This window comes from Rousettus aegyptiacus, unplaced genomic scaffold (genome assembly GCF_014176215.1).
Source record: "Rousettus aegyptiacus isolate mRouAeg1 unplaced genomic scaffold, mRouAeg1.p scaffold_m13_p_4, whole genome shotgun sequence".
NCBI classification, from domain to species: Eukaryota; Metazoa; Chordata; class Mammalia; order Chiroptera; family Pteropodidae; genus Rousettus; species Rousettus aegyptiacus.
Window position 1 is genome coordinate 132,280,648 of NW_023416307.1, and position 14,660 is coordinate 132,295,307.

General features: G+C 35.0%; 1 protein-coding gene across 2 annotated transcripts in view; it reads left to right on the top strand.

Moving 5' to 3' along the window:
- The window catches only part of CAPN7 (calpain 7), a 32,251-nt gene continuing 17,591 nt past the window's right edge, over window positions 1-14,660 (top strand). Inside the window, exons 1-9 of one of the 2 annotated variants that reach the window (XM_016140249.2) lie at window positions 1-352; window positions 2,854-2,962; window positions 6,318-6,475; window positions 7,385-7,452; window positions 9,366-9,566; window positions 11,328-11,414; window positions 12,326-12,452; window positions 13,221-13,306; window positions 14,534-14,627. In XM_016140249.2, coding sequence (XP_015995735.1) covers window positions 251-352; window positions 2,854-2,962; window positions 6,318-6,475; window positions 7,385-7,452; window positions 9,366-9,566; window positions 11,328-11,414; window positions 12,326-12,452; window positions 13,221-13,306; window positions 14,534-14,627 — 1,032 coding nt within the window. In that variant the 5' untranslated portion in view covers window positions 1-250. The remainder of the gene's footprint in view (window positions 353-2,853; window positions 2,963-6,317; window positions 6,476-7,384; window positions 7,453-9,365; window positions 9,567-11,327; window positions 11,415-12,325; window positions 12,453-13,220; window positions 13,307-14,533; window positions 14,628-14,660) is intronic. The other variant, XM_036218581.1, reaches the window with a different exon arrangement.

Consider the following 14,660-nt stretch of genomic DNA (forward strand, 5'->3'; position numbering starts at 1 on the left):
GGATGCGGAGGCCGCGAAGTGGAGCCGCCCCGGAAGGCTGGGAGCCGTAGCTACGCCGAGGGGGCGCGGCGTCGCGGCGGGCCCGAGCCGGCGAGTCCAGCTCCTCTTCCTCAGCAGCCGAAAGAAAACTTTGCTGCACCTTCCGCGGCGTTCCACAGTCCTCGTCTCGGCTCCTCGACGCGCAGCGGTCGGCAAAGAGCCTTGCTGCGTCAAGGCCTCGCTACCTCCCCCGGTGCGGGGCCTCGGCGCCATGGACTCATCGGCGCTGGAGCGGGACGCGGTCCAGTTCGCTCGGTTGGCGGTGCAGCGCGACCACGAAGGTCGCTACTGTGAGGCGGTGTTTTACTACAAGGTAAACCCGGAACCGCGGCTTGCGTTCCCGAGGCCAAGGGGCGAGGTCCATGTGCCCTAGCGGTCGGACCCACTGAGCTTTGCTGTGTAACCTCTTCCTGCTCCTCCTGCTCTCCTTTGCAGGGGAGAGGCGACCCGGCTGTAGAGGCCAGGTACACCCCCACGCCCACCCGTGCTGCTTCCTCCAGGAGGAGGTTTGGTCGTAGCTTTGGAGTGACCACTTCTCTGGTTGCAGTCTTGTCTGGCAGATGCCCACCGTTGAGCTGTTTATGGCGGCGGTGATTAGGTATGGGTAGTTAATAGCTCAGTAATTCTCTCACTTGGTTCTGATTTATGGCTACTGGAAAGTGGTCTATGAAATATACTAAAATAATGCATGTTGGTGGAAGAAAATATATAAAAAGTAAATGAAAAAAGAAAACGTCCCTCATCCTAGCACTTGATGTATATTATTGTGCTTGTTTTTCTACGCATGTGTGTACACTTTTTTTTTTTTTTAACAAACTTGGATCGTAATGCTTATACTATTTTTAACCTGGTCATTTGAACTTTTTGCAAATCATTACATTTACTTCTGTAATGTGCTCTTAATACATGCATACCATTCCATTATGTGGATGTACCACAATTTATTTGCAAACCCTGTTGGGCAATTAAGTTCATTCTGGTTTTTTAACATCATAAGTAACGGTGCGATTGATATCCTTATAACTAACTCTTTACATACTTCCTCGATAGTTCTTTTGGATGAATTACTTGGGGCAGAATTGTTAAATCACCCTCTGCTCTCCAATCCCTCCAGTTCTAGCCATACTCTCTGCCTCCGTGTGTATCTATATGATATTGTCTTCTTTTAGAAAGAATGTCAGACTTTGATAATACAGCAGTAGTAATTTTTTTCCGTGAACGTATATGCTGTCAGTTATATGTGTGGTTTACTTTTCTCAGATAAATATTGTTTTTATTTCACAATTCATATTCAGAGACTTGGTTTGTTTCAGAATTATATCTTTTGGACTGTGTTGGGACAATTTTGTGAAAGTGGTATTTCTGTAAAAGCAAAATGCTGTGTTTTTTAGTCTTGCGAAATACCTGATAAATATTCATAGGTTAAAATAGTGTCATGTAAAATAGCTTTTCCTAAAGCAAAAGAAAATACTATACAGTGCTTCTCGTTTTGCTATAGGATTACATGCATGTCATTATAAAGAACTTTCTGTCCTTGAGAAAGTCAGAAGCGGTTGTGCTTTTCAGAACTATTTATATAAACTTTCTGAGATTTTTAGTGTTTACCATCTCAGTGCTGTTCTATAAGGGATTCCTTGATTGTCACTTTTGAATATAAATTAAATGAGTAAAATTAATACTAGCTTTTTAAAAAATAGGCTTTATTTCTTTTAAGCAAGATAATTATTTGAAAATGGCTATTTACATGCAAAATAATTGAAAGAGTGAAAATATGTACACATGTTGAATCAGTTCATTGAAGTTAAGTGTAGCTACAATGTCTTTAGATAATGATACATAAGATACAGTATTTAATGTTTACCTATAAAGTTATATTTCCTCCCCTTAATTATCTTGAGTTCAAAATCTGAGGAAATCATTTCTTTTCTACTCCCACAGCCTTCAGACTGAATTTCCATTTGGATCAAAACTGTAGTCTTCTTATTGATTTTAACTGTTAGATTCAGTGATACAACTCCTGCTGCAGTTACTGGATTCAAACAGTGACACTCAGTAGATGGCTACTTTGGGTCCAGACAATTAGGTATGAGGCTCCGTGAAGTGCACATGCTTAAGTTACAGCAGAGAAGGTGTTGTTACTTGGAGAAATCTTTCTCTGGTCCTTCTTGGTGGTAGCCCTGGTAACTTTCCTGGAATGGCGATGGGGTGAATAGAGGTTCTTCCTCACTAGCCATGGCATAACTGGTTGTAGATGTTATGGAATGAATAACTGGAAGAGGAATCCAGGTTTTCTTAATAAAATAAGTGGATTTCATACAACTAAATTCTTTAAAATGTATCACCTTTTGACAGTATTTTCTGAGGAGAAAAAGATTTTTTTTTTCCACTGTGAGATATTTAACCTTTATAATTTCTCGTAATCATTTCTCGACATTTAATTTTGTTTTATTGGTTATTATTTTCTGTTCTAATGCTTTCGATGCTCAATTCATCTTCTTAAGATATATAATTTTAAGTCTGACCTTCCGCATAAAGAAAAAGGAAAACAAATCATACAAACCCCAGCTAATCTAAGAAAATATTTATAATCCTTCTTGTTTGAGTTTGTAATTTTACAGTACGAGACAATCTAGAGCATTGAGAACTGAAAAAAAAAGGTATTAGAGGATTATATCTCATTTACTTTATGAAAAATTACTAATATTTTAAAAACATTCTTATTTTGTCATTCATAGAAACCAATGGTGAGTTAGAAAGTGGTAAAGAAAATTCTAATTCTAATTCATCTAATCTATTTTGAATTCTTATTTTTAGGAAGCTGCACAAGCCTTAATTTATGCTGAGATGGCAGGATCAAGCCTAGAACACATTCAAGAGAAAATAAATGAGTATCTGGAAAGAGTTCAGGCTTTACATTCAGCAGGTAAGTAAAGAACTGCTACGTTTGTCACTATATATATATTTTTTTCCTTCTCTCCCATCACACCTTACTTTTCTCCCTGTGTTTCTTTCCCTTTTGTCCTTGAATCTTGATCCTCGCTCTATTGCTGCTCATTCCTCTTTTGGTAATCAATCACATCTTTAAAAGTCACACAATGGAAATAAGTATTGGATCTGTGAAGAAAGGAACCTTAGAGATAATATAGTCCAACCTTATAATTTCCCAGAGGTGCAGAGGTGGTGAATTATTTACATTCTGACAGTGTATGTGTATCACTAGCAGAATTAGGATTAGGGCCCTGTTAAAATCTGCCTTTTAAATACCTGTCACATGCCCTCTGTTGATATTAACATTAAATGACTACTCTTCAGTGTTTGAAGACTTCAGCAATAGGTTCACAATCTCTTCTATATCAGTATTATCAACCTCAAGACTATAACTAAACTCTTTGTAAACTGTATCTTGGAAAAGAGACCGGAAAGCAGAGACTTGGAACAACTTGTATGTATTTTTGTAAACAGCATGGCAAATGCTGTGAAACAGCTACACACAAGCTTAATGATCACAGTTTTGTTAGAGTTGAGTGGTTTCTGTCAAAATCTTAAGACAGGGCCCAGAAGTGTATTAATGTGAACTGCCTGTGCATCCGGGCCTCGCCTGATACAAAATTCCCCCGATTCATGTATTCAAAATACCATGCAATTCAAAGGAACTTCATTTTTTCAACCAAGTAAATGAGATTCTTAAATTTGTAAATGTAACACAGAGGCATAGAATGAGACAGTCCTAATCTCTTGAAAGAATAAAGCCTTGCCAGTGAAACAAGTTCAAAAAGGATTTTTAAAGCATAACATACCTTAGTTGTTTTGCCAGCTTTTCAACTCATTTTGTTCAGCAAATGGGGTATAGTCTATAGAGAATTAAATGGTTTCCTTAATTATTAAGCAGAAGAGTCACTTATCAAATAAAAATCTTGTTCAAAAACCCAATTTTTAAAGCAGGTCAAGTCTGCTGACAGTCAAGAGACTTTTGAGAAATGAGTTGACTTTTGGGTGGGAAAAGGGAACGCAGTTTGAAATTAACCAGTGTAGAATAAGAGCTCAAGACTTGGAATTAAAAGATTTAAGTTGAGTCCCTGCCCTTCCACTTACAGCTGTGAAACCTTACGGCTAGATCAGTCATTCTCAATTGGGAATGATTTTGCCCCTCAGGAGACATTTGGCAGTGTCTGGAGAGATTTTTATTTTTTACATTAGGGAGAGATAGGTGAGTAGAAACCAGAGATATTGCTAAAAATCTTGCAATGCCCAGGACAGTCCACAGCAAAGAAGTGCCCAGTTGAAAATGTCAGTGGTGCCAAGGCTAAGAAACCCTGACTTAAATATTTTAACATTTTTGACCTTTATAAGTAGGATTAGAACATACTTCAGAGAAGTGTTGAGAATTAAAGTCTTTAAAAAAAAATCATTTACCTTTAAGAGACAAAATATAAAGCTTTTTTTTTTTTTTTAAATAACAGCTTTATTGTGATACACCATAAAATTTACCTTTTTACAGTGTACAATCAGAGGTTTTTAGTATATTCCCAGAGTTGTGCAATGTCTAATCACCAGTATCTAATTTTAGAACATTTTTGTCACCTCAAAAGAAACCTCTTATCTATTAGCAGTTATTACCTATTTCTCCCACTCCCAAGCTTCTAGCAACCACTAATCTATTTTCTCTGTCCTATTCTGGACATTTTATGTAAATAGAATCATCCATTATGTGGGCTTTTTGTGTCTGGCTTCTTTCATTTAGCATAATGTTTTCAAGGTTAATCCATGTTGTAGAATGTATCAGTACTTCATTCTTTTTTATGGCTGAATAACATGCTATCGTATCAGTACACCACATTTTGTTTACCTGTTCATCAGTTGATGGACATTGGCTTGTTTCCACCTTTTGGCTATTGTGAATAATACTGTTATGAAAATTTGTTTATACGTCTTTGTATGGACATATGTTTTCAGTTCTCTTGGATATATGCCCAGGAGTGGAATTGCCAGGGCATATGGTAGCTCTAAGTCTTAAGTTTTTGAGGGACCGCTAAACTGCTTTGCAAGTAGCTACATCATTTTATAATTTCACTAACAGTGTATAAGGGTTCCATTTTCACATTCTTATCAGCACCTGTTTTTGTGTTTTTTATTTTATCCATCCCAGTGGGTGTAAAGTGACATTTCATTATAGTTTTGATATGCATTTTATGTGCCAGTTGGCCATTTGAATATCCTCTTTGAAAAAATGGTTGTACAGATCCTCTGCCTGTTGTATACCAGGGTTCTCCAGAGAAACCAAATCAATAGGATATATAGATTTATAATGAGGAATTGGCTCGTGCGATGATGGAGACTAAGAATTCCCATTATCTGCCTGCCATCCTCAATCTGGAGGCCCAAGAAAGCCAGTGTATAGTTCAGCCCAAATCTGAAGGCGAGAGAACCAGGGGGAGCTAATGATGTAATTCCTAGTTCAAGGGAAGGAAGAGACCAATATCTCAGTTCAGCAGTCAGGTAGAGAGGGAAATTCTCCCTTCTCTGCCTTACTGTTGTTCTTTTCAGGCCCTCAATGGACTGTAGTGCCCCCCAACATTAAGGAAGGCAGTCTGCTTTTACTACCAATTCAAACGCTAATTTTATTCAGAAACACCCTCACAGCCATACTTAGAAGTCAGGTTTAGCCAAATATCTGGGTAGCCAAATATCTGGGCACCCTGTCTTGTGATCCAGTCAAGTTGACACAACTTGATACAACTTGACTGGATCACAGGTGTAATTAATCATACAGCCATTTTAAAATTGGAACAGTCTTTTTATTGAGTTGTAGGAGATACTTATATATTCTGGATACAAGTCCTTTGTATATTTTTATATTAAAAAGAAACAAGCACTTCAAAGTAAAAAATAAGGGAAAAAATAGGAAAACAGCAGGAAATTTATCATCAGGGCCTAGTATAAATATATTACACAATTATTGTCTGTACCAAAAAAAAGGTTTTAATTACCTTAAAACGTAATTGAGTTTCTTTAGCATTTTCCAACTTTTTGTTTTGGGTACGGAAGAAATATAAAGAGGACTTCTGGGTTTTATTTTTTTTAATGAAGGAAATGCTGATGGGAAGAGAAATTTAGGGAAATTTTTTTTAAGGATTTTTATCTTTTTACCATGCTAAGTTTTTAAATGAAAGATTATAGAGTTTCAGTAAAGGATGTCTTAAATGTATTAAAATGATATATCGTTTCCTGGATATGCATATAGGTAACATTTCTTCTACGTGACTTTATTCCTATCCCAGTTCAGTCAAAGAGTGCTGATCCTTTGAAATCAAAACATCAGTTGGACTTGGAACGTGCCCATTTTCTTGTCACACAAGCTTTTGACGAAGATGAAAAAGGAAATGTTGAAGATGCTATAGAGTTGTATACAGAAGCCGTAGATCTCTGTCTGAAAACTGTATGTATAGCTACAAGTCATGTTTGATGGAATTATGCTGAAAAATTTCTCCCCTTATTAGTGAATTTTACTTAACAATTCTAGTTGTCTCGTTATAAATGTGACTAAGTTACTCATTAAAAGATGCTAAAGAATAGAAAATTGATAACGGATTTTATCATCATTAAAAATTTGACAGTATTAAGATTAGGCAATTGTTTTTAAATTACAAATACTATTTCTTAACCTTTTTACATATAACGAATTAACTTTTTACAGGAAGAATTTGCCTTCACAAATCTATGAATTTAGAATAACTCCCCCCAACCCTTTTTGTTTTGTTTTGTTTTGTTTTTGTTTTTCAATTTTAATACTAAAAAATAAGGTAGTGGTTTGGGAGAGCTTCATTAATTTGCAATGTAAAATCTGTATGCCGGCCGAGTGGCTTTTACTGCTTTCTGAGGAGCCCTGGTTGGGACTGTTAGCTTTAAAGGACATCCAGTGCAGAAGAGCAGTGTATGTGACAGGAGTATGAGGTGAAGTGGTAGAGAGTGGTCTCAGTAGTATTCAGAGCACTGGCTTTTTGTTCAGGGGAACCATCTAGCCTGATTTCTGTGGGTACCTGAGGCTGGAAACGAGTCCTGGTCTTCTGAAGTTCCTATCGCTCAGCCTTCCATGGCACACACAGTGGTTGTACAGTTGTGTCCCAGTTACCACTTGTCCATGTTAGATATTCTTAAAACTTACTCAGCCTCAAGTTTGCAACACTACTTTAAATGATACTTTTAAAGATGAAAATAAAATGTCTTGGTTTATTCTCTCATAATTTCAAAAAGTGTAATTGTATTGTAAATTTTTTTGCTTAGAAATAGCACAGATCGAGCAAATTAAAAATTATGCTTCAGAATATCTGTCTCTCTTTCTCTTAAGTCTTACGAAACTGCGGATAAAACTCTACAAAATAAACTGAAACAGTTGGCTCGACAGGCACTAGACAGGTGAGTTTTGGTCACTCAAGTTCTTATCCATGGATGGGAGTGTATGTGTCACTTAAGTGTGACAGATTTATCTAAATGCATGGTAGAGCTTGTATACAGACCTCCATCTTTTACCTGAGATTTACAGTAAATCTGCCTTCATCCTCTGAATGAATTTATTCCTTCCTAGTCCCCTGCTTTAAATTCAAGAAATCAATCAAGAAATGTTTCGTTTAGCTTTTGCTATGTGTGTGTGACACAAAAATGATTATGATAATTGAAATGGAAGATTTACCTTCTGTTGTGTAATATCTGACTTCCAAAGAAGAGAATTTTCTGAGAGCTTTCTAGAGCTAATATGAAAAATAGAGAAATCGAGAATGAGCCAGCTTACAGCCATACACATACCCCAAGTTATACAGTGTGTGTAGCTCCTTCAACTCTGCTTAAATGTCAGCTTTTCAATAAGGCCTACCCTAACCATTCTATTTAAAATTGAATCTCCTCCAGTACTTTCATCCTGCCAACTCTATTCTAATATTCTTTTCTATAACTCTTACCACTTTCTAAGCATATGTAATATGCCAGTATTATGTTTGTTATTGATGTCTGTGTCCCTTCCAACCTTCATCGCCTCATTGTAAGTTCTGTCAGTACAGAGAATTTTGTCTGTTCTGTTCAGTGCTGGAACCAAGCATATAGCAGAATGCTAGATGTATGTACTCAGGAATTTGTTGAAAGAATGAATAGATTCACACAACAGAGTTATACCTCCTCACGAGTATTATAGACAGAGGAAAAGTGTGCTTATAACATAAATTCATAAAATTATTATTTTTTTTTTTGGAGCTCTGACTAGGTAGCTTTACCATCCCTAGCTCTTCTTTTTTTACTGAGGTATAAAAGTCATCCCTCCTTTTCATTACTATCATCTAACCTTTAGTTTTGTTTTTCCAAATTCGTGAAGAGATGAACACTTGACACTGAGTTATCGTCTCCATTTTGACTTCTTTAACCAGTCAGGATCATAGAATGAGCTTTTTTAGCAATGAAGACAATCCATCCAGTATTCTCTGAGTGCATTCTAAGTGCAAAGGGGTGGGTCAGTCATAGGCCCTTTTGAGGATCTGTTCAAAATTAAGGATCCACTCTAAGAAAAATGCACGTAATACTTTTTGCATATAATCTCAACGTTTTCACAAGACTTCTGCATGTACATGTAGCTCATATATGTACCTCAGATTAAGAAATTCTGTTTTTTAACTTGTTTATTCTTTGACAGAACAAATTCAAAATTCTCTGGAGTATCATGCGAGGCCTTCTGTAATCCAGCCCGACACTGGTCTCATCTCCCACTGCTTCTCATTTGCACTATTCACGGGGACTTCATTCTTTTGAAATTATCCTCACTGTGATGTTTCATGCTTCTGCACATTTGCATATACTGTTCTTTCTACTTAGAATGCTTCCCCAGGTGGACTTCTTTGCAGCTCAAATATCAATTCAGAAAAACGTTCCCTGATCCACCTTCTCTCCGCAGTTTATTAAGTTGATACCTTATGCTGTGCATTCACCAGCATGTAGTACTTCCATCTTAGTATCTGTCACTTTTGATGCAGTTGTCTTTCTTTTCCTACAAAACTCTGAGCACCTTAATAGTAGAGATTGTGTTTTATACATTATTGTATTTCCCCTACCTTGCATAGTATCTGACATGCAGTAACTGTTCAGTTAATGCCAATGGAAATTTGTTTACAAAAATACCCTTGGGAGTAGCATAAGAAGTAAACAGTTGATTAGTATGTAAGAATTTTATATACTAATTTTACATTAGGAATGCTCGACTGGTTCTTGAAGTAAATCTTGTTTTCTGGAAAGTTTAAATGCGAGAAGGAAAACTAGAACAGTTTTTTCTGTACCTCTCTCTTTTATAGAGCAGAAGCATTGAGTGAGCCTTTAACAAAGCCATTATGTAAAATCAAGTCAACAAATATTAAACCAAAGCCACCTCCAATGAGAGCACATTTTCCACTTGGAACTAATCCTTTCCTCGAAAGACCTCAGCCATTTATAAGTCCACAGTCATGCGATGCACAAGGACAGAGATATACAGCAGAAGAAATAGAAGTTCTCAGGTAAATCAGTTTACGATTCATTTTAAGGAACAATTTTGTTAACATAGTTAGTGCAAGTAATTTTATTCTCATTAGGTTTGCCGAGTCATATTCACATCTTTAACATGTAATTCTATTATATGATTATAAATTGTATTGTCATAGAGTCACCACTTAAAATTCTTAAAACTCGTGCAAATATATTTTAGCGTTAGCATTTCTACTAGACATGTTTTTCTGAAAATCCTAGCATTCTTCAAAATAGAGCACTAAACAGGGGATTAAATAGAGCTATGGCAGACCAGTCAGTCATGTATGCAACTTTGTAACCAGAGCCCAAATGGAGGGAAAATTTGTTACCTTGAAATAGCAGTCTAAGCTAGGGGTCAGCAGAGGGACGCCTTTAGCTATGAATGGTTTGTACATTTCTTTAAAGGGATGTAAAAGAGAAAACAAAAAATAAGAATATGTGACAGACCTCATTGCAGAGTTGAAACTGTATCCTATCTGGCCTTTTACAGAAAACATTTGCCAACCCCTGCTCTAGGAAGCCAGCTCAGTGTCCGGAAGAGCCTCAGAGATGTTAAAAATGCAAAAACAACAGTGATGTAGAAATCCTTGATTGCATTCTGAGCCAGCATAGATGGGATAAATCTCTGAGCCACTGTTTCTGTTCTTCAGTTGGTCTCCGGAAGAAATCCAGTCTGCCTAGAGCTGTGCAAGTCATGTAGTTGCTCATTTTTAATTTCCTAAAATTAAGTTGAAAGGGCTTTCTTATGTAGCTACCACCTGAGGACATTCTTCTTTCTTTTCCTGCTGTAGATTTTAATTCTACTCTTACTAGTCTGGCTCTCTTTGCATGGAATAATTGCATATAAACCAGTACAACACAGAGCAAGATTTTTTTAAAAGGGTGGTTTTGGAGTTGAGAGACAATAAATTAATAACAGTCTAACACTTGGGCTACTCAGCATCCAAAAGCTCCCTTCTGCACACATTTGAATAGTTCCATGCTACAACAAAACAACTGTATTTCTGCCTAACAAAATGTAGCTATCCATATAAGTGAAACCCTCATCTTTTCAAAATGATACACAGTCATCTTATCCATCCATCACTTACTGTATTAGTTAGTCCTCAAATTCAGTCACAGTCTCCCTAAATATTGTTACCTAGAGACTAAATTGTGAAGTTACCCTGCAGCTACTTCTAAATAAAATGAGGGAAAGGAAATAGTTAATATGTACAAATGAGTATATACACAAAACAAGAAGGAAATATGCAAAGCTACTACAAACCATGTTTCTTTAATTTGTTAAGAGGCTATAGCTGTTACTTATGACACTTCCTTCCACTATCTGTTTTATATACTCGTACCCAGAAAATACAAAAAACATATTTTCCAGAATTATAAATGTCTTGTTTTCTAAATCCCAAAATAAGCAGTTGCTTTTTCCCTTTGGACTTAGGATAAAATTCACTTTGTGTCCTAGCGTCAAGGACACTCTCAATACCTGTAGTATAGTCCTGTCGTGAGACCATTTTGTTGTGAAGGATGTTAGTCTTAAAAGAATAACTCCTATGAATTGAATTAAATCATTTATTTTCTGGTATTAAAACTATTTTGTGAAAACTTTGTCCAAATAAAGATATCAATAATGTGAGATTGTTTAATTTTATTAGTACTATACCTTGTCATTTAAATTTTAAGGAGTTTAAATAAGTTCGGTAATTAAGGTGGGCTTGAATGTTTACTTTAGATTTTTTTCTTGTTTTTTGTAGGACAACATCAAAAATAAATGGTATAGAATATGTTCCTTTCATGAGTATTGACCTGAGGGAACGTTTTGCCTATCCAATGCCTTTCTGGTATGTAACCTCTATTGAAATTTTGACTTCCAAGATCGTTTTCATTTTTCAGTACTTTTTCCATACTCTGAAGCCCAATTAAATTCATAGCCTTCAAATTAAAATTTGTAATAAAATTTTTGAATGGAAAATAAACTTTTTTGAAACCCATAGATTTGTTGCTCTTGCTCTAGAAGAGGTCGAAGTTTTTTTTTTACTTTTGTGCTGTACATTGGTTTGAGAGAAATAGTATACATTATACTGCCAACACACAGTGAGTAGAGGGTAATGGATACGAAGGTGCATTTGGCACTAGAGACCTGGATTCAAGTACCAGTTTCCTGTTTCTTAGCAAGTTAATCACTTCAAGTATTTCTCCAAAATATTTGCTTTTATAGAATTGTTTTGAGGATTCAGTAAGTAATGTGTATATAAAGTACTTTAGCATAATATCTGGCATATGGTCATTACTCAGTAATTAACTACTCTCATTATTAGCCTTACAGAGTTTGTCAAGAGCCAGCATGGAGATCAGTAGCTTCCTAGGTCCTTTTGAACGAATCAGCTTGTATTGTTAATGGCTCCATTTTAATGAAATGGCATTTCGCAAATGTGACCATGCTATATTAAACTTTAAAATTGCGTTCTAAAAATAAGTATAAAAGAAAAAAATAAATGAATATAAAATAATTTAAGTTGCTCTTCTATTTTCAGTTATCTATGTTGTTTTTTTTAATTGCGGAGGACGAGCAGATTGACTGGATTTGTGGTTAAATGAGAAAAGCCAGATTTGACTGGGAAATTATTTTAAGATGACATAAATATAGCTGTGATCACTATACCAAAAACAAAAATTAAGAAATTTAATTTTGGTTTTGAGTCATTTAAGGTTAATTTTATTATTATTATTTTTAATTTTGTTATTACCTCAGTGATAGATTGGGCAAGCTGCCATTATCACCTAAACAGAAAGCTACATTTTCCAAATGGGTACGCCCAGAAGACCTCACCAACAATCCTACAATGATTTATACTGTGTCCAGTTTCAGCATAAAGCAGGTAAACATTTATTTTGTATAATTTTATGTGAAAGCTAACATTTTAAAGTAATTTAAATATAGATCTGACTTTTATTTAGACTTTTTAAAATATATATTCAGATGCATGAGTATAATTGGAAAAATTATTGTGCACACTTCAGCTTAGAAATACTGAGATAACAAAAGTATGAATAACTGTTTTGAGCAATCACAGATTTTTATATAGACCCTATTTACTGATACATGCATGCAGGTGAGAAAGTTGAGAATCTGAATTTCACCTTGGTGAGAGAATAGATATAAAAGATAGATATTGGGCTTATTTAAAACATTTCAGTATTGGAATCACAATATGGCTTTATTGCAAACGTTTAGTTAAGTTTTGAAGTCACAGATGTCTTCCACATTAGAATAAAAATAACGATCCTGAAATTTTATGATTTAAGAATCTTTTGATAGGCATATTTATCTTAATTGGTCATCTTTATAATAAACCAACTTTAAAAAATGCCTTTAATTTTTTTGTCATTAAAAACAGTGTGACTCAGTGAGTATGCTTTTATTCATGTAAGGAATGCTTCGCTGAAATACTTTATTTGGTTTTTCTAGGATTTGTTTGAATAAAATACGTGCATATTGACCATGTGGCATTTCTATTTATATTCCCCTACTCAAGCAATAGTCAGGATATTTAGTATAAAAAGTCAGGTGCTAGATGCAGTGGTTAAATATTGTGGTAATATTAAAATTACATGAATGAAATATATTAATAAATTCTTATTCACAGACAATAGTGTCAGATTGTTCCTTTGTGGCATCACTGGCTATCAGTGCAGCTTATGAAAGACGGTTTAATAAGAAGTTGATTACCAGGTAAAATTTTATATATTTGTCCCTTTAGCCCTTTACATATGTTTTTCTTTTAACTAGAAATTTAAAACTTAGGCCTTATGGACAGAAAATGAAGAGGGTATAATACTCAGAATATTATGGCTCTTGTGTGTTAAGCAGATGATTTGTGAATGTGAACAGATTTGTTGAAACAGTCTAAGAATGTATGCACATGTAGTTAATATATATAGAATAAATATGTTTTGAAATAGATGAAATTGGTCAAAATAGAATCATGTCATGTTTATTTATAATTGCATGTGTCGCGTGGTAGCCACTAGCCGGCTACATGTGGATATTGAACACTTGAAGCAGCTAGTCTAAAGTGAGGTGGACTATGAGTCTAAAATGCATCAGCTTTTGAAAACAGCACAAAAAAATGGAAAATTGGAGAGTATCTCATTTTTATATTAATTGCACCTCAGAATTATATGTTGGACATGTCAGATTAAATAAACTTTTATTAAAATTAGTTTTACCTTTCTTTAACCTAAAATATAAAATAATGTATGTGATATAAAATAACCTTTTTGTTGGCTAGAATGGCTTAAAATGTACTGAAATGTTATTGAATTACTTTTCTAATTTTTAAAAGTTTTTTTGGCTTAAAATAATTCATTATAATAATTAAACATCATAAATTTTTCACACAATTTTTCCTGAGTGCTTTGGTGTGTTAAGTTCTGAAAGTACAAAGATGAATTAGACACAGACCTTAGTTTCAAGCTATTTGCCTTTGTGGATAAACAGACCTTATAATATAACATGCAGGGTGTGAGAGAAACTTGATACTGTTTTTATCTTATTGGATAATTTTGTGTAACTATATCATAGTTGTGCTGACTTTCTGTCAGAGTTGTAGTTAGTGGCCTTAGTTGGGGTTAATTGAAATGCTTTTTACTTTTGGGGGCCAATAGATTATTTTAATTGGCTTAAAATATATCTACTTAAAAGGTGATTTATTAGAGTATATTGTTAAAAACAACATCTTTCAGAATATTGTGAAATTTATTCCATGCTTTATGGTCTCATAAGATATCTTCATTTATCTACATTTAAAAAGCATTTCGATTAGGGTAAAATTCTTTTTCTAGGCCTACTATAGAAAAATATTCTCATGTTTATTTTTGTAAAATTGCCAAGACAATATATGTCTACTGAATATTAATGTTGATATTTTAATTTTTTTTTTTTTTTTTTTTACAAAAGCATAATATACCCTCAGAATAAGGATGGCGAGCCAGAGTATAATCCATGTGGAAAGTATATGGTAAAACTTCACCTCAATGGTGTCCCACGAAAGGTGAATGATGTCTCTCCCCATCCCAGCCTCTTC